Genomic DNA, 23,880 nt, shown 5'->3' with positions numbered 1-23,880 from the left:
TTCAAGTAAGCATCTCCAATGGCCATAATCCTACCAAACCTTTAAAGCACAGCTCAAATGCCAGTTTCTCCATAAAGCTTTTCCCTCTCACTCCCCCTCCATGCGTAGCAGCCCCTGAATTTCCACCCACTTTGTGTTGGCCTTTCCCACACAACTGACCATGTTAGGTTGAATACAGTCTTATATCCCATACTGTGTTACAAGCTCCTCAAGGACAGAAACCATGACTTATGCAGATTTAAATCCCCTAAGATCACCCACTTAATGGTAAATGCTGAGAAATGTTTGTGGAAATGATCTAAATTAACATTAGAAGGAGGTAATGCCAGTTATAATCTCTAACAAAAACTATGTTAAAGCAATTTGATTCATAATAAAATCTATATATTCATAAATATAAATATATGGGCTCTACATTTAGAAAACAAAACTGATTATATAATGCAGAAATATGCAAGACCCTAAGGACAAACTTCAAGCATTTTTATACCGGACAGAGAAGGAAGAAAGGAAAAAAGACTTGCTCAATAAATTTGAAGGCCTGCAGGATCCCTGACAATGGCTTCAGGTCAGGTAGCAAAGACCAAGTAGGACCAAAGTTATACTTCTGAAAAGAATATTTCTTGGAATTTTTTAAAAAGGCAATAAATTACAGCTAAAATAAAACTAATTTTAACTAACCCTTGCTACATTTTATAGAAAATACATGCGAACAAATTTCATACCTAAATGTCAAGGCATTCTGTTCTGCGTGTACAATGTATCTGAATTTCCTTATTTCTCTGTCTTTCTGTTTGTCATCCATGTGCGGGAAGTCAGCATACTCAGATCCAACAGGAAAAGCATTATAACCACATCCTATGAAGTACATTGCTCCTGTTCCATCACAATTTCTCTATGAAAAGTAAGCAAACCAACAAAGCTGTTTTCAACATTCTGAAAAGGCATCTTACATTGTATCTTTAAAGCCTAGTATCATACTTCTTATAATGAATTCACTTTTCCATGATAAACTGAGCCATCAGAAAAATACAATATTAGATTTTCCTGCCACAGTGTGGTCTTGTCAAAGTTAAATTTCAAGCAGCCTGATCATCTCTAGTATATAATCTCAAGGCAGTCCTATGTTTTAGCAGTTAATTAAACAGTAGCTTAATTCACAAACTGTTTCATTTGATTCAGACACCTCTCCCTGAATAGGTTATAAGATCCTAGAGAACAGAAACCATGTTTTATACCTCCTCTCTACCCCTTAAAGTAGACCTATTACAGTGTTCCATACACAGCAGGTACACAATAAATTATTGTTAATTTCTTATATGCTCTGTGCTGTGCTACTGGTTAGCAAGTCAGAAATCCTAAAAATATTTTGAACAGACAATTTCTGTTTTGGGCTAAAAATGTGTTAGTGTATATAGTTGGAAAATAAATAATGCACTTTCCTTTAATTTTCATGTTTACTGAGCCTCTACTGTGTTTTTGTGTATATGTGCGTGTGTGTGTGTGTGTGTGTGTGTGTATGTAATAGAACTTCCTACTTGAGTGGTTTTTTTATTTCTCCTGGTCAGTGGCATATTAGGTGTCAATATGAATGTTTTATCAACTATAAAAGTAAAATATCTTATAAATCAGACCTGTTTATAATAGTTTGGAATATGCCGTAAACCTCACTAAATTTCAATATATTATACATAGTTACTCATGTGATAGTTTCAACAGACTCAGTACTATAGCAGCTTGATAAAAATCATTGTTATGATGAGCCGACAGAAGCTTACAAATAATATATTATCTCATTAATAATAAATTATCCTTGAGCATTCACTAAAGGTTAAACATCATGCTCACTTTTATATGTGTCACTTCATTTAATTAATCCTCACAACATCCTAGACAGTAGTACTATTACTATTCCCATTGTATAGATAAGGAAACTGAGGCCAAAAGAGATTAAATAACTTGTCCAAAGTCACAAAGCTGGTAAGCAACATAGCCAGAATTCGAGGATGGGTTGCTTGACTCCAAACCCATGTCCTTCCACTTTACCATGCTGCCTACACTCTAGATAATATAACTGGAAACCTAAATTCTCCAAAAAGTAGTTGAGAATTAGGTGTTAAGCCAAAAGGCTGCTGAGCATTTATATAAATCCAAGGGAGAGTTCCAACCATAGGCCAGGCCCTGTGCTAGGTTCTGGGAATACACTGGTAAATGTGACAGAGAATCCCAGCCCTCATGAACCTTCTGATCTGGAGACGATAAGAAACTGGACATGTAAATTTAACTGTGATGAGTGTCACCACGGAGTTGTACAGAATACTATGGGAGTTTCTGGCAGAGGAACCTATTCTAATAGGTGCTAACAATTTGCGAAGAAATAAGAGTCAAGAGATAGTCTGAAGGTGGAATTCACAGCATTTGGTGATGGATTGTTTGAGTGGAATGGGGAATGGGATGGTGACCACTAGTGAAGGAATAGGTTAGCCGGGAAGATACTGAATGTATTGGCTAGGTTGAACTTGAGGGGCTCATGACATATCCAGCCAAATAGTAAAATTACTTGCTATAAAGTCTGTTGAAAGACACTTAGGCCGCCCTACTCATCTTTTAGTCATCCTCATAGTTACGAAGTATCTCTTGGTTCCATGCCCTCCCAACCCATCCACAGAATTCCAAGTCCTCATCATCTCTTTTTATTAACCTCCCTAGTTCCTGTCTAGCCCCACTTCATTTTTTACATGCAAATCTAATCAAATCATTTTCCCACTTAAAATATTCTTGGATTGCTCTGTCCAGTATAGTAGCCAGTAGCACCATGTGGTCAGTGCAAACTGAGAGGTGCTGTAAGTATAAAATACATACAGGATTGTGAAGAATCAATACTTCCCCCAAATGCAAAACATTTTATTAAAAACATTAACCAATATTTTTATATTGGTTACATGTTGAAATGATAATATTTCTGGACAGACGATTAAGTAAAATACATATATATATTTTTTTTGGCCGCGCTGCGCGACACGTGGGACCTTAGTTCCCCAACCAGGGATCGATCCCGTGCCCCCTGCAGTGGAAACGCGGTGTCTTCACCACTGGACCGCCAGGGAAGTCCCAAGTAAAATATATTCTTAAAATTAATTCACCTGTTTCTTTTTATTTTATTTATTTATTTTTTGCGGTACACGGGCCCCTCACTGTTGTGGCCTCTCTCGCTGCGGAGCACAGGCTCCAGATGCGCAGGCTCAGCGGCCACGGCTCACGGGCCCAGCCGCTCTGCGGCATGTGGGATCTTCCCGGACCAGGGCACGAACCCGTGTCCCCTGCATTGGCAGGTGGACTCTCAACCACTGCGCCACCAGGGAAGCCCTCTTTTTATTTTTTTAATGTGGCTCCTAAAAAAACTTAAATCACGTATGTGGCTTGCCTTTTATTTCTGTTGGTTAGCACTGTGCTAGTGTATCCCACTTTATCTGATGGATAAAGTCTAAACTCTCTATGTGGTATACAGAGCTCTTCATGGTGCAGCCCAATTTTTTGCTACTCTGCTAGACACAGGACCCTGGACTTCAATGTGCCAAATCACTTGCATTTCTCCACATTCTCACGCCCTACCTCTGCATGTTACCCTTCTAGTCCCGCTAACTTGCTCTGCCTGATGAACTCCTACTCATTCTTCAAGACTAATAGCACCTGACCTCCCCTAATAGTATTTTACTCATTTCTCCAAGCGGAGTAAAGGTGCCTCCTCTGTGCTCTCACGGTATCAGGTTATAATTACAGTTATATACCAGTCACTTTTTCACCTCTGTCTCCATCTCTAGACTATAAAAGGCTATGAAGGGTGGACTATGTGATCCTTAACTCCCCATTGTTCACTGTGGCACAGAGCCTATCCTGTGGAAGGTGTTTAATAAATGTTCACTAAATGAATAAATCTATATAAAACACTGTTGAGAGAATATGCAAATGTTTATAAAACTTAACAAATACACCAATAATATTAATCCCCAGGGGTCAACAAAATGTCATGTACTTAAGATCGAAATATGTTTAAACAAAATCAAGTTTAAATGTTTATAAAGAATTATTTTCATACTTACAGATTTTCCTTCTGCCCAGATGACTGCTCCAACTCCTGTTTTATGATCCTCTGAAAGATACATGGCGTGTAACTCAGTAAAAATCAATGATTTGTTAGTTTCAGAAATACATTTTTTCCAAAAATAATAAACATGTATTTATTGAAATATACTTCATAAATGTAGCAGCAATCCTTGACAACCTCACTAATTACAGAAAAATATGAAAATAAGTATTGTCAAGCATAGAATATATGGGAGCTAGGTACGAACTAACTACAGACAGTGTCACTACCAACCCAATCTCACATGATCTATGTGCGGAGATAACACAGTGGCAGTGCCCGCACTCAGGTGACTTCAAAGCTGTAACCAGAACTGAGTGTAACTTTATTGAATTTCCACCAACTAGTCAGTTTTTAAATGACTATTTCTAATAGACGATGAAATCAATTAAGAAAGAAGTTTCTGAACTAATGGATTTAGTGTAATAACCATTCACAACAATCAAATCTGTCTCCTAGCATTTTTTGCACTCTAATCATGGAAAATACATTTCATGAAAGTGTTCTTGCTATGAAAAAAGTTCAAATTCATAATACAAACATAAATCTTTATGGGCTTTCATATATACACACACACACACACACACACACACACACACAATTTTTTTTTGCCGGAAGGTACATGAAAGGAATTTTGATTTAAATAAAATGATGCCCTTTCCCTGACCTTCACAGTTTACCTTGAGGGGAAAAGAATGCCAAGTTAGTGACATGATGCCCGTTTCTAAATCAAGTGGCAGAAGTCACAAATATAACATTATAATTTCCCTGCAGAACCAACCTATTTACTTTGCAACAAGAAAGGCTGTATTTCTTAAAACTATTAACCTTAAACAGAAAATACAAAACCAAAATAGAAATTCTAAATATTAAGAACTGACTTTTTCTTTCTACTACTACTAAGGGTGAGTTAAAAATTTCTAAGACAATTATACACAAATTATAAAAATCATAGTATTTATCAAAATCTTAATAAGAGACCAATATAGTTAAGTAGGTACATTTACACAGAGAAAGTGAAAATTATCTGTGAACTTGCTCTCAGGCATGTTCATATTGATGAGGATTAAACGAAACTGTGACTTCACCCCACAATTTCCTAAAAGTTAATCCTTCCAATAACAACATATTTAAATACTTTTCTAGTGAAAGTACAAAGAAACATTATTCTACCTATGCATGAAAAACTAGGATGCCTGATAAAGTTAATTTTTAAAGAAAGTTATGATACTATAATGAAATTCCCCATCTTCAGGTCAAGCAAGCTTGGGTTTTCAAAATTATACCACAAAGCATTTTTATAATTTATTTTAAGCACTTGTCCATTATCTCATTTTTATCCTAAAGGTAAAGCAGACAAAATTTCCTTTTCTAGATGAGAAAACAGGCAAAGAAATTAAATGACTAAAATTTAGCCCTCCACACCCAACCGGCTTGCCTCCCTCCAATGTGAAGAATTTTGTAACAAAGGTTCCCCTTTACTGAATACCTGAGTGCCTATACTCACGAAGCTTATGGTCCAATGGAGAAGGAAGATGGTAACAAGGAAACATCTAAGAACCTAGGTGCTGTGCTGGACTATGAAGGAAAGGAGCAGGATGCTGAGGAACAGTGTATGGGAGAAACATACTTTATAGAGTGGAGACTGTCAGGAAAGGAATTTGGGGGTAAAAGTTTTGTTCCTTCCAAGATTGTCAGAATACAACATGAAGGGAAAAGAATATAATTATGGCTTTATGCTCCTTTCTAAGGTAAGCAGTATAGAAGTTAAAAACCTAAGATTATATTTCATTTATATTATAAATGAAAGCCTTTAAGTAAAATTGTACTTAATACATGTATAAATCTGAAACAGAAAATGAAAAACTCAAATAGAAACTCTTCATATCAAGAGTCTACTTTTCCTACCATTGATACTAAGTAGTTTTCATATTATTATTTTTTAGTCCAGGAGCCACTTTTTCTGTTTCAGTCTAGGGACAGCCTAAATCTTGTCAGGAGGAAAAAAAATGTGATTTTTTTAAACTAAGCTCAGGGACTTGCTTGGTGGCACAGTGGTTAAGAATCTACCTGCCAATGCAGGGGATAGGGGTTCGAGCCCTGGTCTGGGAAGATCCCACATGGCGCAGAGCAACTAAACCCATGTGCCACAACTACTGAGCCCTCATGCCACAACTACTGAAGCCCACGCACCTAGAGCCCGTGCTCCGCAACGAGAAGCCACCACCATGAGAAGCCCGCGCACCGCAACGAAGAGTAACCCCACTCACTGCAACTAGAGAAAGCCTGCGCGCAGAAACAAAGACCCAACACAGCCAAAAATAAAGCTCTACTGCTTAGCTAAGGTTAGTTTCACCAAGAAGATATTCTTTACTACATGTCTTTTGAAATCAGAATAAAATTTCATCCATATACGATAAGTAGATTTCACCCAGCCCCCAAGGTTGGATGACAGATGAGGTAATTTCTCAAAAATCTTTTCACATCAGTAATTTTTATGTAAAGTTTCTCAAAAAGCTTTCATGTCTGTAAATTGCTCCCCAGGATCTGGTCATTCACAGGATTTTCTCTGTATACCCTTGAAGGAAAGGTCAACTTAAAATCACTGAGCCAAATTCCTGAGACTCTTCGGTCACTGAAAGTCAGAGGACTCTTTATCCTATGGTTCTGGAACACAGGCATGGTTATTTTAGCTCCCAATACTGTGGTCATGTCAGGGTTTGTCCAAGTGTGGTTCACAAACCAACTGCATCAGAATGACTGGACGCTTGTTACAAAGGCAGACTCCTGGCTCCCATGGAAATTCCATGAATCAACCTCTCCAAGGGAGGCGGCAGACTCAGGAATTGTACTTCTCATGAGCATCACCTCTGATTCGTAGGCAACTAAAAGTTGAGAACCGCTGAGTTATGATTTGAAACAGTTAACTTTCTTGGCTACTCCAACCTACTTTCATCATTAGCGTTGTGGTTCAGAAGGAAGGCATAATCGTCAGCTTTGGAAAAATGCCTAGTCTAATGGGAAACAGGACATAAAAAGAAATCAAAACTCACACTTAAACCAGGTAGGTAAGATGTGATGCCCTCCTATCTCTGTTTTTTTCCCCTAGAGTCTAAACAAATTTTGTCACTTTTTTGCTACCCTCAAAGTAGCTTAGAAATATATTTTTAATGACACCTCTGTGGATCCTATTTACTCATCATTCAAAAATCAATTATTAATTACCTACTTTCAATTAGTTTCAGAACTCTTGTTAGAAGTTGCGGCATTCTTTTTAATCATATGTATATTTTTAAATGAAATGGTTTAACGGAATGATTTCTTCACCTATTAGAGTGAAATAAAGTTATGTGAGCTGAACAGCATAAAATTTAGTTATTAGAAACACACTAAGTCAAGGGTATATCTACCTTGCTGGATTGTCCTCAATGTTAAGTGAGGTACATATATAAATCACCTAGCTCTGTGCCTGACACATAGTAGGTGCTCAGTAAATTTTTTATTATCATCAATGAGGAGTATCAGTCCAGAATTCCCTATCTGCAATCCCTTATATCAAGTTTTTTAAAACAGCTTGACACACATACATACAGCATGTACGTATTATTTTTCTAAAATCTGAATTCCTTTTCATCTGGCTTCAAGAGCTTTGGGTAGGGGACTATGGACCATTTATCTTTGTATATAAAAATATTTCTTTTGTGCTAAGGGAAAAACAATGATGAGGACATGGTCTCTCCCCTGGCAGAGCTCACAGTGGAAAGGAGCACATGACATAAGAGTCGCATTCTATTCAGGATTCGGGTTCCAGGCAAGAAAGTCATACATAGACAAAAAATTAACCTTGAAAAACCTATATCACCCATCAAGCGCATAAGTACAAAACTCTGCATAGTAACAGCAGGTAAATTTACAATACTATAACTACACTAGTAGAGTATCTAATAAAGAATATATATGCAAATTTATATCTATACATTACTGCATCTTTAAATAGTGGAGCCATACACGGTATTATTAGGTATTAGGAGAGGAGCTCCTGAGATTAAGTAAAAAAACAGACTCACACCTCCCATCTTACGCTCACTCTGGAATCTGCTGAATTCTAATTAGCAAATGAGAATTAGTGAAGTATAGCTGTAACAGCTGTTTCCATTTATGTTTCTGTCCTTCCAGAATGGTTGGGAGAAAAATTCTTTATAAAGCTGGAGTTGGCAGAGACTAACATAGAGCCCACGATACAAGATACTTACATTAAGTCAGACCTTTACAGAATACAGTGGTTTGGCATCACGTAGTTTGTGCCTATAGTAGAATCAAATTCTTCAATAAGAATCAAGTGATTATTAACCCTGCTGAATGTTGGAATCCCTTACAGAAATTTTAAAACTCACAGACCTAGGACATACCCTTAGGGACCAGGTTTAGTAGGTCTGGGTTAGAATTTGAGCATTCTTACTTTTAATAAAAGTTTCTAGGGTGATTCTAACATGCTGCCATTTGAAAACCTCCATTTTACTGAAATTACTTCAACCTGTGGTCTTTGTTGAGCATATACCGCAGAGCAGTGGCATTTGTATGGACTTTTTCTGAAGATTTTCTCTCTTCTCCTTCTTTCTTGGGATAAGTTTAAAAATTCCTACTATAGCCTACTCACCAAATCTTACTCTACTGTTCCTCCTGCCTGCATTTTCTTTTCCTTATTTCAAAGTTGCATTTTAAAAAGTGATCATGTGGGGAGGGGGAAGGGTAAGCTGTGACAAAGCGAGAGAGAGGCACGGACATATATACACTACCAAACATAAGGTAGATAGCTAGTGGGAAGCAGCCGCATAGCACAGGGAGATCAGCTCGGTGCTTTGTGACCGCCTGGAGGGGTGGGATAGGGAGGGTGGGAGGGAGGGAGACGTAAAAGGGAAGAGATATGGGAACATATGTATAACTGACTCACTTTGTTATAAAGCAGAAACACACCATTGTAAAGCAATTATACGCCAATAAAGATGTAAAAAAAAAAGTGATCATGATTCTACTTTGAAAAATGTTATGTCTGCTGAGATGTAAAAACACTGTTCTATAATTGGAAATACAGATACCGCCTTTTATCATGATAGAGAAAATTCCCAAGTAATATTTTCCTTTTTCACATACTTACTCAGGTACAACTTAATAAAGTAAAAATGTTTGATTTCTCCACTTGCTGATTGAAGACATACCAGAAATTGGAAGAATATGAAAAAATTCTCCTTTACTTTGATTCTATTTGTTATTTTGAATTCATATTTTTAGTTTAAAGATTTTTAAAGTTTTTACTAAATACTGAATACCTACAGAATATTGAAGAGTTAAGAAAAAAATGAATAATTCTGGTTCTCTCTCCCCTCTCTTTTTGTCCTATCTCTAGCGGAGGGCTCATTCAACTGTGAAATGATAAAAGAAGCAGAAAGGGCCTAATCAGATCCTGACTTATAAATGTAGCACCCGATACAGGCCACAAGAAATCCTAAAACTAAGAGTTGTCTACTCAAGGGTCTCACTAACTTCTCTTTATTTGTATGACCAACAAAACCTTAGTATCTAAGAGTCAGTAAACGCTACCATAGATGAAATGAATACTTTACTTCTGAGACAAATACGACCCGAGCAGCCCCGATTTATGAACTAAGCGTATAACTCACCAGTTCGATATGCCAATAACCTTGCCTGAACCATGCAGTGCCTTGCAATTTCTTGCGGCAAACTCTGATTGTGAATTTCATTAATCTGTTCGGTATTGCTACAATAAAATCCGTAGTGTTTAAAGTTGGGCACACTGGAAGCTACTGTGGCCAAAAGTAGGATAAGGTCTTTCATGTTTTGTCTTAGATTGCTAAAGTACGGATTTTCACACAGGTTCTCCAAACCTATAGTCATCAGTATTTGCTTATGCATTTCTTCTCCGGAAACCAAAAATATCATTTCATATTCTTTTATTCTTTCTTGTTTACATTCAGAATAAAAGTCAATGGTGGTGTCCGGCAATGTTTTTGAAATTTTTTGAATAAAGTCACATTTGTAAGAGGTCTCCTCTACAAACTGCACCATGTAACACACCAAAGGCTGAAGTAAGACACACACATGGGCCCGACTGTTTGACTTCAATCTTTCCACTGCTTTGGCATCTAACTTTGCATCTTCAGAACTAGAGGCCTCAGTAAGCAAGCTTATTTCTGGATCAGCAGGCCAATATGAAATTCGGTTAACTCCAGCTGAAACACAAAATATGAACGGTAGTTATCAGATGCATGCTGAAATTAAGGGTTTTCTTGATAAATCCACCATATCACTGCAGTAGGTCCAAAGGTCCCAATATAATAAAAGTCTATTACCAAGTCACCAATAATAGAGCCCAAGTGCTGGCAAACTACGGCCACAGGCCAAATCTGTCCTGTTGCCTATTTTTATACAGCTTGCAGGTCAACAATGGATTTCGCAGTTTTAAATAGTTGGAAAATCAAAAGAAAACTATTTTGTGACATGAAAATCATATAAAACCCAAATTTCAGTGCCTATAAAGATTTGTGGAAACACAGACAAACCTAATCTTTGACATTGTCTCCAGCTGTTTCTGTACTACAATGGAGTAGCTGAGTTGAGAGCTGAATAACTAGCTGTATGGATACCCTATGGCTTGCAAAGCCTAAAATACTTACTATCTGGCCCTTTATAGGAAAAGTTTGCCAACAACAAAACCCATGGAAGGTATCTGTGGAATCACTACCTTTGCTAAGTGTGGTCCCAAAGCCCAGAGATAGGACTATATACCAGAGTCCTCCAAGTAATCAAATGGCGGCTTTTAGAAATACCATAACATAACTGATACTGGCTAGAGTTTTGTACCTGAAGTAACAATTCATCCACACATGAAAAATGTACCTGTACTCTAAACTCTTCCTCTGGGAAGCTCTTCTAAGAAAATATTTGAAATAAAGACAAAAGAAAATTCATGCATGCATATGTTTAGTGCAGCATTGTTTAAAACAGTAAAAACATAGAAAAAATCTAAATGGCCAAAATAGAGGAATGGTTTAACACATTACAGTCTTCCTCATAATAAAATATGCAGTTATCCAAAACGTCCACAAAGAATTTGTAATGTGAGGGCAGCAGGGAAGCGGGGGGAGAGGAAGCAATATTAATTGTTTTTAAGTCCACAAAACTGAAGCCAAAACAACAAACTAGAAGGAACGTTTTTCAATAAATGTAACAGAGAAAAGGTTAGTAATCTTTGATATAGAGATTTTAATCCACTAAGAGCACATATGAATTGACAAGAATAAAGCCTCCAAGAGAGACAAAATAAATGAACAATTTACAAAAGAGAAAACAAATCTGGATAATATGAAAAAATTTTTAATTTGTGTTTGCGAATGAACGATGAGATGCCTTATACAAAACTAAGCACATAAATGTTTATCAATTAGTTACTATTTTACAACAAAGAAACGCCTTTGCTAGTGTCTCATGTAACTTCTGCTAGGAGAGGCATTTATGTTTTTGATAATTGTGCCCAGAAGTGAACAGGCAGATGGCCCACACGTTTTCTTCATTCAAAGATACAGATGAACTAAAAAATTCGAGTTAAACAAACACACATTTCTATCTACTCCCTCCTACTACTGACCCTTACTGTGCCTTGGGCTGTAAAGTAATCTTGAAGGCCTCAAAGCTATCAGAATGTTTCCTCTGGCTGTTTCTTTTTCCCTCTGTTGGAGTTCTCATAATTCATTTCCTAACCAGCAGTAATGATCAATCTTTCATCTAAGCATTCTGGTTGCTTCTAGTAATCTTGATTCAAGAAGAGGGGATGACCAATGTTTAAACGTATTTTCATGTACTAGTAGCAGAAGCTACAGCAAAGGTTCTCAAATTTTTTGTCTCAGACTCTGTTACACTCTTAAAAATCAATGAGGACTCCAGAGAGTTTTTGTTTATGTGGACTATATCTACTGATATTTACTGCATTAGAAAATTTAAACAAAATTTTAAAATATTAATTCATTAAAAATAGCAATAAGAACCATCATAAATTAATATAAATAACAGTTTAATAAAAAATAACAATTTTCCAAAACAAACACCAGTTGAGAAGAATGGCATTAAAGTTTATACAAATCTCTTTATTATCCGGCTGAATAGAAGATAGTTGGGTTCTCAAGTCTGCTTCTGCTTTCAACCTCTTGCCTTAGCTTTTCACTGAAGTATATATAAAAAGTGTCTGGCCTCACATGATATGCAGTTAAAAAAGGAGTATTTTAACAGCCATTTCAAATAATTATGAATATTCTTCACACTACATAAAATTTTGAGAAGGGATAGTTTCTTAGAGGTAAGTAACAGTGTGGAATCTAAAATCACACAACAAACTTTTTGTACTGTTAAAGTCCACTTGTCTATCTTACACTTAGAATGGCTCTTTCACTCACGCATGATTTTCTAGCATCATGCACTGGTCATTTGGAAAACAAGAGTTTACTGATTTCACAATACTTAAGAAAAAACCAAAACTCATTCATTAATATAACCACCAATCTCATCAGAAGAGTCTTTAAGCAGTGGGAAGCTGTAAGCTTATGATGATGGTAGATAGGAGTTTTTCAATTCTAATTTTCACTTGAAGGCTCAAATTTTATCAGTGGCAATAAATGCTGTCAGCTGTTTTCCTGGAAGTGACGGTTTCACTTCATTCATTTTTGAGAAAATGTCTGCCAAATAGCCAAGTCTAAGTAACTATGGTTTGTTAGTTCATGGTGTTCCATGAAAAAAAATTGGATAATTCAGTCTGTGACTCAAACAATTGCATAAGCGGTTTTCCTTAAGGCAAACTTCATACTTAGGTTTATAGCAAAAGTGCTTTATGTCCACCTCCTATTTTCTCATACAGAATCTTAAAAAGATGCGTACTAAGGGCTGGGTTTAATAAAATTGATTTTTTTTTTTTTTACTGTTTCATCAATGACATTGTCTTACATGAAACTCCACACCCTCCACCTTTTTTTTTTAACTCCAAATAGGTGGCTATGTAAGAGTACAATGACTACTACTATTGCCTTGATTCATACAACTGCAACAGTAGTCTTACTCAACATCTTTTTAGTACTATTAGCATAAATGTAGTATTATTATGAAAATAGTTTTGACCTTGTGGACCATGAGGAGGTCACAGACCACACTTTGAGAACCACTATGCTTTAGAAATGTTTGCTTTGTAACTGAGGTAACAGTAATTATAACTGAAATAAGTTAGCTAGAGCATGGGGTTAAACCATGCCCCTTTCCAAGATAAGTAAATAACGTATAAGCCTAATCAAACATAGCAATTTTATTTATATATGGCTCTAATACCAGCATAAAAGCATTTCCATTGCATGTTCTTCCTTATTTTCCACATTTCATTATCTCTCTTGCAAGGTTTAAGTGTCTGAACTCAGAGACACAAGCAATGGTGAATTACTCGTACTCCTCCATTTTTCTAATTCTTGGCTCTGAGGCTATTAAGAGTGCTTTAAGTGTAGTCAACTCAGCGCAAAACACGACTTTTATTCATTCTTCTCTCTTGACTCTAAAAGAGATCAGTCGACAAATGTCTGGTTCTTTCACATTCTTTCCTTTCTAGATCAATGCCGCCACCTGAACCCTATTTTACACCTTATCTAATGCAAGTCTACTAATCAAGCTCTTTATCTTTCCATGTTCTAATTCAATAACAACAACAAATAATCATCTTAATCACGTTACATCCTGCTCAAAACTCTTCAATGGGAAAAGGAGAAAAAAATGCCACCACCACTATCACACTTACCTTCTCTATTCGTAATTGCAGGGGAAAGACTACAGAATCTAATAACTTATCATAGGTACCTACTTACCAGCTTGAAATACTCGATGCAGGCCAGGAGACTCTAGCCACATGACCATTTCTTCTGGAAGTGCTTCCACTTGTAGCTTAAGGGAACTGCCCTGATCACCGATCTGATCATTACTCTTAAGACTTTGATATAAACAAAAACAGCTCTTCCTCAAAGCAATTTAGCAATTCTGTTCTATAAGATAAAGCCCAAAGGCCAGACAGTTTTTCAAAGTTCTCCATTAAGGCCCCAACCTATCAATATAATCCTTCTGCCACTATTCTCTTCAAGAATAATTTTCCACCCCGAACACTGACCCCCAGAACCCTGCTTCTCACAACTTGATGACCCTGCATGCATTGTCCTCCTGACCAGGAATGTGTTCCTCCTCCTCTACATCTGACCCATGAAGGTCCAGCTTAAGCCCCAGCTATTTATAACATGCCAGCCTGCAGGGATCACTTGTCTCTCCTCTGAGCTCATGTATCATTTACAGCTGTTATTACTCATTTGGTATTACATGATGTATTACATTAAATTGGTTTTTGCCCCTTTTTGCCCCCAAATAACAGCTTGAGGGAAAGGATTAGGAACTACATTAGCCTTTTTTTCCCCAGAAGCTCTCTGAACCGTGTCCTTTTGGGTTTTAAGGAAGCTTCATTACATAGGCATGATTGATTAGGTCACTGGCCATTGGTGTTTGAACTCAAACTATAGCCCGGCTCTCCTCCCCAGAGGTCTGGTCGGGGTGAGGCTGCAAGTTCCAACCCTCTAGTCACCTGGCTGGTTCCCCTGGCAACCAGGCCCCATCCATAGGGGATTCCCAAAAGTTACTTCATTAACATAAACTCAGTAATGGTGGAAAGGGACTTGTTATGAATAACAAAAGACACCTTTCTCATTCTTTTTTTTTTTTGCGGTACTCGAGCCTCTCACTGTTGTGGCCTCTCCGGTTGCGGAGCACAGGCTCCGGACGCACAGGCTCAGTGGGCATGGCTCACAGGCCCAGCCGCTCTGCGGCATGTGGGATCTTCCCAGACCGGGGCACGAACCCGTGTCCCCTGCATCGGCAGGCGGACTCTCAACCACTGCGCCACCACGGAAGCCCCTTTCTCATTCTTAACACTCAGGAAATTCAAAAGATTTTAGTTGCTCTGTGTCCAGAATGGAATGAAGACTAAGTATATAATTCATATTATAAATCACAATCATCACAGTGCCTATGTAAAAGATATACTATTTTTTAAATAGGAAAGTGGTCTGAATACTTACCTGGGTGCAAAATAGAATCATAAGCACAAAGAGGATTAGTGAGTAGCCCAGAGTGGCAGAGATAGATAGCTATATGTTAATACTTTGTTCTCCTCCTTCCAAAGGGTAGAGTAGTCATTGGGAGGCAGCCGCCCAGCCAGTAACTACAGTTCCCACAATGGATGTGAACAGAAATGATGTCTGTGACTTCCAGGCCAGGGTTTTTAAGAAGCAGGTATGCCTTCTCTACTCTCTGTCTCTAGATGCAGAGGAGGCCAGAAGGATGACAGTAGCAACAAGACAGAAGATGCCTAGGCCCACAGATCAACCACATGGAGAATAGCTGTCTGCTGTTCAGCAACACTTGCACTGGGCTATTACATGAGTGATAAGTATCTAGTGTATTAAGCCACTGAAATGTTGATGTTTATGTGTTACAGCAGCTAGTATTAAATCTACCAATACACTGAGGGTCATCTAACTAGTTAGTGACAGAGCTGAGACCAGAATCCGTGTTTTCTGACTCTTCTTCTTACAGTACATCAAACTGTCTTCAGATATATATTTATATTTTTAAATTATCTCTGTGGTATTTAGGCAATTTGTTCCCACTGGATTTGTTCTCAGATAAATGCTATTAATCTCCAACAAAGCCTTATCTGCACTTACCATTTACAATCATTTTCAAACAAGCAGAACATGGTTTTCTGGAAAAATAAAGATCACAGTTTTTCAACCTTGACCCATGTTTTATCAGAGCGATTTTCCCAGCATGTAAATCTTCACTTGAACAGTGGAGACCAACAATTTTCATGTTTTTCACCACCACAAGACCAGTTCTCTTCACCTACATTAAGATACAAAATAATAATTTATTTTATAATTTATGTGATTAGTTATAATATCTAATGATCGTATCATGGATTATACTTGATTTATTAATAAAATGAAAGTTTTGTTTAATTCTTCATCTGAACACAGTTTGAACAAAAGCACATTTCTCATTAGGTCCAAAAATTTTTCTGAAAGTTTACTGTTGACTTTCTACCAGAAATTTTCTAAATCTAGGCTTTATTAACCAAACAATTATGCATTTAATTATCATAAATTTACCCTAGTAAAAAATGAATACATTTTAACCTAGTAAAGGGCAATAATGAAGTCGATTTGACTTGTTTCTTAATCTAGTCTAAGACTACTTAGTATTAAGCTTCTAGATAATAAGTAAAAACTTGGAAAACCCTGTGATTTTACACATGAATAAGTGAAGCCCAGAGTTTACATGATTTTCTGAAAGACCCATAGATGGTAAAAGGCAGAACTAAATCAGAGGTCATATTAAGTTTTCAAAAAAATTTTTTTTATTGAAGTATAGTTGATTTACAATGTTGTGTTAATTACTGCTGTAAAGCAAAGTGAGTCAGCTATACATATATATACAGTCTTTTTTTTTTAAATATTCTTTTCCATTATGGTTTATGATAGGATATTGAATATAGTTCTCTGTGCTATACAGGGACCTTGTTGTTTATCCATCCTATATACAATAGCTTACATCTACTAAATTTTTAAATATTTTAAATACTGACTAAAATAAAGATAATTCTCAACTTCTTTCTAAAAATTGACTCTAACAATCTTTAGGACTATGGCAGTCTAGCCTAATGTGGTAGGACCCACCTCCTACAAATATACAGATTATTTATAATTTTAAAAATGTTTTAAAATGCATAGTCAAGCTCAAAAGAAAGGAAGACATAACCCTCAGGTGTTAGAAAGGAAGACAGAACTCAAAGCATAAGCAGTAAAGTGCAGCTATCTCAGCAGGTTCCCACCCACAGTAAGGGACTGGGCCGACTTTGCTTTAAGCCCCAGAGGCTGAGCACTGGCTGGAGTTCTGAAGAGTGGTTACTTTAAACCTAAAGTGTCCTAACTTATACAGATACTAATCAAATAAGCTGCTATAACAATATTAATATCAGATAGAATAGACTAAGGTTAAAAATCAGTTCTACATAAGCCACAAAACAGTCTACGCTGTTTTCACAGCAAAAGATCCTGAAGTAAGGAATGTAAACCTAATCCTTAGTTTCATACAGGATTTTATAATATGAGGGGGACTTGGGCTGAGAACAGTGTCCATTATTCCCTACTCCCTTTCAAAGGGATTTTACTCTACAGTTATTCCCAATAGGACACATTTGAAATCACTTTAAACATCAGTCCAAAGCTGTATTTACTAAAATAGTCAAGTTTCGGTTTCAATTATGAGTATAAATTTTTGAAACTATGGAGAATGATACTTTGTGAAATGTGAAGGAACAGAGAAGATTTCATAGAATTCCCTTTCAGAGGTAATCAACCATCTCCTAAACATTCTGGACATTTAAAAGGAATATAAAAATCCTTCCCTTACAAAATATATGTCCAAAAACAAAGATTAAATATGAAAGACCTGCCTATACTGGCTTTTAAAATAAGCCTGAAATTTACCTTGACTCCTTTCCCCTCCCTATCCCAAAATTTCTTAAGAGCTTTATGTTCCTCAAACATAAAGTTTATGTTAGTATTGACTTCTAAATACTTCCAGCAAGCTTTTAAAAAAATTGCCACTGATGAGGCCTTATCAAAAGATCTCAGTAGACTAGAGCTCCTTTTATTTAAATGAACCAATTGTGACCAATGGAAATGGCTGCAATTAAATGATTTTAGCTTTAGATTTTCTAAGTAGTTATGCAGACAGAAATAAAGCCAGAAACCCTGACCACAAAAGACTTTAAAAAAAATTATTCCTAAAAAATGGGAAACATACTCAACAATTTATTTTTTTATTGGAACAATCTTTTAGGCCAAGTTTATCACTTTTTTGTCTAGAGTCCTTTTCACTTCAGAAAATATCTTTTTTCTTTTTCCATTTTGTTTCTAGTTAAGGCCAAAATATCAAGTTTGAGACCAAGATTTTTCCATCCCAAACTGAAAACAAAACAAAACCAATAAAAGCCTAAGTTGCATTCCATTTCAATACTTCCACTTACTCCAACTCCCAGAAGACTGAATCTTTGCAGTGAATCACTGTTCTGGATCCTGATTTTGCTTCACTTCACTAACATCTTGGCAAGTGTCTATGTAATCCTAGTCACAGAGTTTTACATTAAAACATAGGCAAAAGAGGACAGTCTGGTTTGTACATGAAGTAGTACATTTACTTAAATGGCAATTCACGACTCTTTTCCCTTTTGCCTTTCTTATAATTAAAAACATCTAACTATTCTAAAATAAATTATTTCTATATTCTTTTGGGCATTTTAGAGCCTCACTCTCAGAAATAGTCAGGAAATCTCCAGGAATGTACATCAGAATCATCAAGGTAACTTTTTTCAAAATATACATGTCTCCACTTCACACCCAATGAATCAGAATCTCTCTGGAAAACTCAAAAGATTAAAATAGCAAGGAAATACTATGCAATATTAAAAAGAACAAGGCTCATCTTGCCAGGTTTGGGCTTTGATTTTACCCTACTTACAAGCTAGTAAGTTAGCCTGTTACTGTTTCATGGATGCTAGCAGAAGACATGAAACTCCTGGGTCAGAAACAAAGGACTTTATGGTTCACAGCACAGCAAGCCATGTGACATCATGTTTGTGATGGTTCCCTTGCCCCCAAGTCCCACAAGGGGTCATGCAGATGGGTCCATATGGATTCCTGGACATGAAGCAGGTTGTGTTACAGGAGAGGAACACTGAGCTCGGGAATCTGTTATGTTTTATTGCAAATAGTGAGCAAACCTGCTCTATGTCCCAGAGGGAGACATTATCTCAACCCTCAAGGTTGCTTGTGGCAAACACAACTCTTGAGAAATGGCCTAGGTAAAGAACAGTTAGGGCCTTGCATTCTTGGCAAGACCAGCAGGATGTGTTGGAGTTTGAAAGAACATGAAGAGTGTTTCTCAACACATCTATGTAAACTAATATGGGAAGGAGAGAAGAGTTAAATTTGAAAAATTTTAAGAAAGAGCAAGATGTAGGAACATATTACAGAATACATAATCCCATCTGTTCTCCCTCACCACCCCCAACCTTTGGAGAGACATGTATAGTCTTGTAAATGTATGATTTTTAGAAGAGGATACAAAAACTCTCTTGGAAGTGGGAATGGGGAACTTGAGTATAAAAGAGACTTTTATTCTACTTTATACCATTCCTTTTGCTTTGTTATTATGAGCCTATGCTTTTTTTTTAAATCATAAAAATTCACCTGTTTTTTGTCAGTAGATACTCTGGCCATCTCTTCATTATCTCCTAAGGGTCCATGCTTTCCTTCCTCCCTTTCCTAATTAAACGCAGATTAAGGGGGGAAAAAAGATTAGTACATAAGATGTGATTAATTCAATATTTCCTATTTAAAGACTGGTTTCTTTGGCTGTGGCCATTTATTTTTTTCCTCGATGAAACTCTGTATTGACTTCCTGCTTTGTTCAGGTTCAAGTTCAGGCTACTCAACCTAGTAAATAAGGCTTTTATAATCTGGCCCCTGAATACTTTTCCAAATTACAGAAGAACTGAAAATAAAATTCTGTAGTTTAAGGTTTCAGAGTTGGGGCAGTTTTGAGCAATGGAAAAGTCCTAATGTGGCCATGGCTAAGAAGGACAAAAGGGGAATAGAGGTAAATTACCTGGCACTGGGAAGGTGAAGAACTATGTAGCAAGGATATGAACTATGGATTGTGGTAGGCAGAATAACGGTCCCCCAAAGACCTCCCAGTCCCAATCCCTGGAGCCTGTGGCTATGTTATATTACATGGCAAGGTTGCATACGGAATTAAAGTTGCGAATCCTCTTGAGATGGGGAGGTTGTCCTGGATTATCTGGGCAATGTAATCACATTACCAGTGTAATCACAAGGGTCCTAAAAGTGAAAGAGGGAGGCAGGAGAGTCAGTGCTAGAGGGATGCAACATGAAAAAGCCTCATCCCGCCATTGCTGGCATTGAAGGTGGAAGAAGAGGTTCACAAGCTAAGGAATGTGTGCAGCTTCTAGAAGCAGGAAAAGGCAAGGAAACAGATTCTCCCTGAGAGTCTATAGAAGGAATGCAGCCCTGGCAACATTTTGATTTTAGTCTAGTGAGACCCATTTTGGACTTCTGATCTATAGAACTGTAAGAATATACATTTGTGTTGTTTTGAGCCATGAGCTCTGTTGACACTAATATAGGAATGTCCATAAGTCTCCTCTAAAAGTAAAACTTGAAGTAGAAAGTTTTGAACCAGGGGATAATTTCATTCATCCATCCATCCATCCATGCAACCAGTTTTTGAACATAAATTTTCTTAGCAGATTTATTTTTCATTTATTAATTCAACAAATATTTACTGAACCCTTTCTATGTGCCAGCCATAAACCCAGTTGCTCAGGATGCAGCTCTTACAGAGCTTATGATTTAAGAACACAGGAAAGTGATTATGAGGTAAGCAGATGACAGAATGAAATAGCAGAATCCTGTGAGCCCCAAAGTAGGTGTGATATGCAATAAATTGAAGAAAGTTTGAAAGTGAATGACAAACTCGGTGTATGCTGACCTCTTGGTTTTCTGAAACAAGGTCTGGATGCTAGAAAAGGAGTAACCTCTAAGAAATTTACAAGAAAAGCCATGTCCTGGGAATGAGGTTTCTGTTCAAGTAGAAGGGGAAGTGGAGGAAGTAATTATGTTGGTAATGTAATTATGGGGGTGTGGATGGTAGTAGTGGTGATGCTGATTATATGTATGATAATAATAATAATACCTAACATTTACTGAGTGTTGGCCATGTATCAGGCCCTAAATTACCTCATGTAATCTTTACAAAAGTAGCTATGATTATTCCCATTTTGCAGATGAAGAAACTGTGGATAGAGATTAAATATCTCAAACATGGTTACATAACTAATAAATGGGTAAGCAAGGATCTGAGCCCCAAATCCATTGTCTTCACTGTTATCCTATATTACTTCTGTTCTGGAAAAGTATGTGAGGTCTTTCAGCATAAAGATAAGGCACAACACCAGAGGACACAATGGGAAGAGCTGGGAGAGAAAGACAAATATGTAATGTTCAGAGAAATATGAGGGAACAATGCAGTTATTCTAATTCTTACTAAAGTAACATTCAGGCAATTTAGGTAAGTCTTACTTAACTGAAATTTAAAACTACAAACCAGTAGGAGAGAGAACTATTTTTAAATGACAGCCATGTTCAACAGTACTCGATTTGTACTTCAAAACTTTTAAGTACTTACTTAAAAGTAAGTACTCAGAAGTCTCCTAAATAGTTTCTCTCCTACTCATTTATCTAGTTTTAGACTGGATTATTAAAAATTCTTTTTCTTTATACTCAATATATAACTTGCTGAACAATCCTCAAGGCACACTCATACACTGTAAATATTTGACAACATAGAAAACTCAGATAGTAGTTATATTCTGAAGTGGTTGAAGTTAATAATTCCATAAGACTGGTGAAAATGACAGACAATTTAAATGTTCAATAATAAGGGAATAAACATGTTACATTGCTACAATGGACTGTTATGCAATCATTAAGAGGACAATAAAATGATAATAAAAACCATACAATTCCTAGAAGAAAACAGGTGGTAAGCTCCTTGACATAGATTTTGGCAATTTCTTGAATCTGACACCAAGAGCAAAAGCAACAAAAGCAAAAATAAACAACTGGGAATACAACAAACTAAAAAGCTTCTGCACAGCAAAAGAAGCCATCAAGAAAATGAAAAGGCAACCTACTGAATGGGAGAAGATATTTGCAAATCACATATCTGACAAAAGGCTAATATCCCAAATATATAAAGAACTCATACAACTCAATAGCAAAAACCCAACAAATCCAGTTAAAAAACGGGCAGAAGATCTGAATACACATTTTTCCAAAGAAGATATACAGATGGCCAACAGGTACACAAAAGGATACTCTACATCATTAATCATCAGGGAAATGCAAATCAGAACCACAGTGAGATACCACCTCACACCTGTCAGAATGGCTATTATCAAAAAGACTAGAAGTAACAAGTGTTGGGGTTAGGGTGTGCTGAAAAGGGAGCTGTCAGGCACTGTTGGTGAAAGTGTAAGTTGGTGCAGCCACTATGGAGAACAGTATGGAGGGTCCTCTAGAAATTAAAAATAGAACTACAATATGATCCAGCAATTTCACTTCTGGGTATTTATCCAAAGAAGATGAAAACACTGACTTGAAGAGACATATGCACTCCCAATGTTCACTGAAGCATCATTTACTTACAAAAGCCAAAATATGAAAACAACCTAAGTGTCCATCAACAGATGGATGGATAAAGAAATTGTGGCACATATATACATACACACACAGTGGAACATGATCTAGCCATAAAACAATGAAATCTTGCCATCTGGAACAACACACAGGGATCTCAAGAGCATTATGCTAAGTGAAGTAAGTCAGACAGAGAAAGACAAATACCATATGATCTCTCTTATATGTGGGATCTAAAAACAAACAAACAAAAACTCCCAAGTTCACAGACACAGAGAACAGAATGGTGGTTGACAAAGATAAGGGTGGGGGTGGGAGAAATTGGTGAACTTTAAAAAAAAATTTAGTTTAAATAAACTTAATTTAAAAATAAAATAAAATAAAAATAACAAACACATAAAGTACATAGTATATGCCAAGCACTATCTAAGACCTTTACAAATATCAAGTCATTCATTTTTCAATAAAGGTTCCATGCAGTATGTACCAGTAACACTCCATTTTACAGATGAGGAAGATGACACAGAAAAAGGTAAAGTAACTCACGCAAGGTTACACAACTAGTAAGAGATGAAGCCAGGATTTGAACCCAGGCAAGCTAATTGCGAAACCACTGGCTACTCCCAAAGCATTAGACTAAGTTGCCACTCCAGTGTTTATGATAGTATTACAGCATGAGGATTTTCCTATGTTAAGTGAAAAGGGCAGGATCCAGAATTAAATGATACCAAATGAGTAAAGGAAATAGAGAAAAAAGATTGAGAAACAACACAAAAATGTTAGTAGTCTCTAGGTGGTGGAATTATGAGGGATTTTTTGTTCTTCTGTCAATTTTATAAGTAATAAACATGGGGCTTCCCTGGTGGCGCAGTGGTTGAGAGTCCGCCTGCCGATGCAGGGGACACGGGTTCATGCCCCGGTCCAGGAAGATCCCACATGCAGCGGAGCGGCTGGGCCTGTGAGCCATGGCCGCTGAGCCTGCGCGTCCGGAGCCTGTGCTCCGCAACGGGAGAGGCCACAACGGTAAGAGGCCCGCGTACCGCAAAAAAAAATAATAATAACAAACATGTATTACTTTCATAACACATAAAAATATTTTATTTTTAAAAAGACAAAGGTTTGTAAAGTATCAGAAGCAATGTTTCCAATACAAGTACTTGTGAAATTGCATCTTAGAGTTTCTGTGACTTAATTTGTATAGCAAAAGCAGGATAAATAATTTAAGTGAAACAAATTTATTACTTTAGCTTAAAGAACATTTTTCTTCTCTTAATAGGAAAAAGATCTTAATCAACTTTATGAACATCATGT

The 23,880-nt window shown here is 36.8% G+C and overlaps 1 protein-coding gene across 2 annotated transcripts in view; it reads right to left on the bottom strand.

Moving 5' to 3' along the window:
* The window catches only part of CDADC1 (cytidine and dCMP deaminase domain containing 1), a 36,493-nt gene that overhangs the window by 9,523 nt on the left and 3,090 nt on the right, over nt 1-23,880 (bottom strand). The window contains exons 3-7 of one of the 2 annotated variants that reach the window (XM_024755651.1): nt 19,540-19,614; nt 15,952-16,129; nt 9,823-10,392; nt 4,101-4,150; nt 726-895 (exon numbers count right to left, since the gene is read on the bottom strand). In XM_024755651.1, the coding sequence (XP_024611419.1) occupies nt 726-895; nt 4,101-4,150; nt 9,823-10,392; nt 15,952-16,129; nt 19,540-19,614 (1,043 nt within the window). The remainder of the gene's footprint in view (nt 1-725; nt 896-4,100; nt 4,151-9,822; nt 10,393-15,951; nt 16,130-19,539; nt 19,615-23,880) is intronic. The other variant, XM_024755652.1, reaches the window with a different exon arrangement.

This window comes from Neophocaena asiaeorientalis, unplaced genomic scaffold, assembly GCF_003031525.2.
Source record: "Neophocaena asiaeorientalis asiaeorientalis breed wild unplaced genomic scaffold, Neophocaena_asiaeorientalis_V1.1 scaffold59, whole genome shotgun sequence".
Taxonomy (NCBI): Eukaryota; Metazoa; Chordata; class Mammalia; order Artiodactyla; family Phocoenidae; genus Neophocaena; species Neophocaena asiaeorientalis.
Note: the sequence above shows the minus strand (reverse complement) of the source record. Positions and strands in the feature narration are given on the sequence as shown.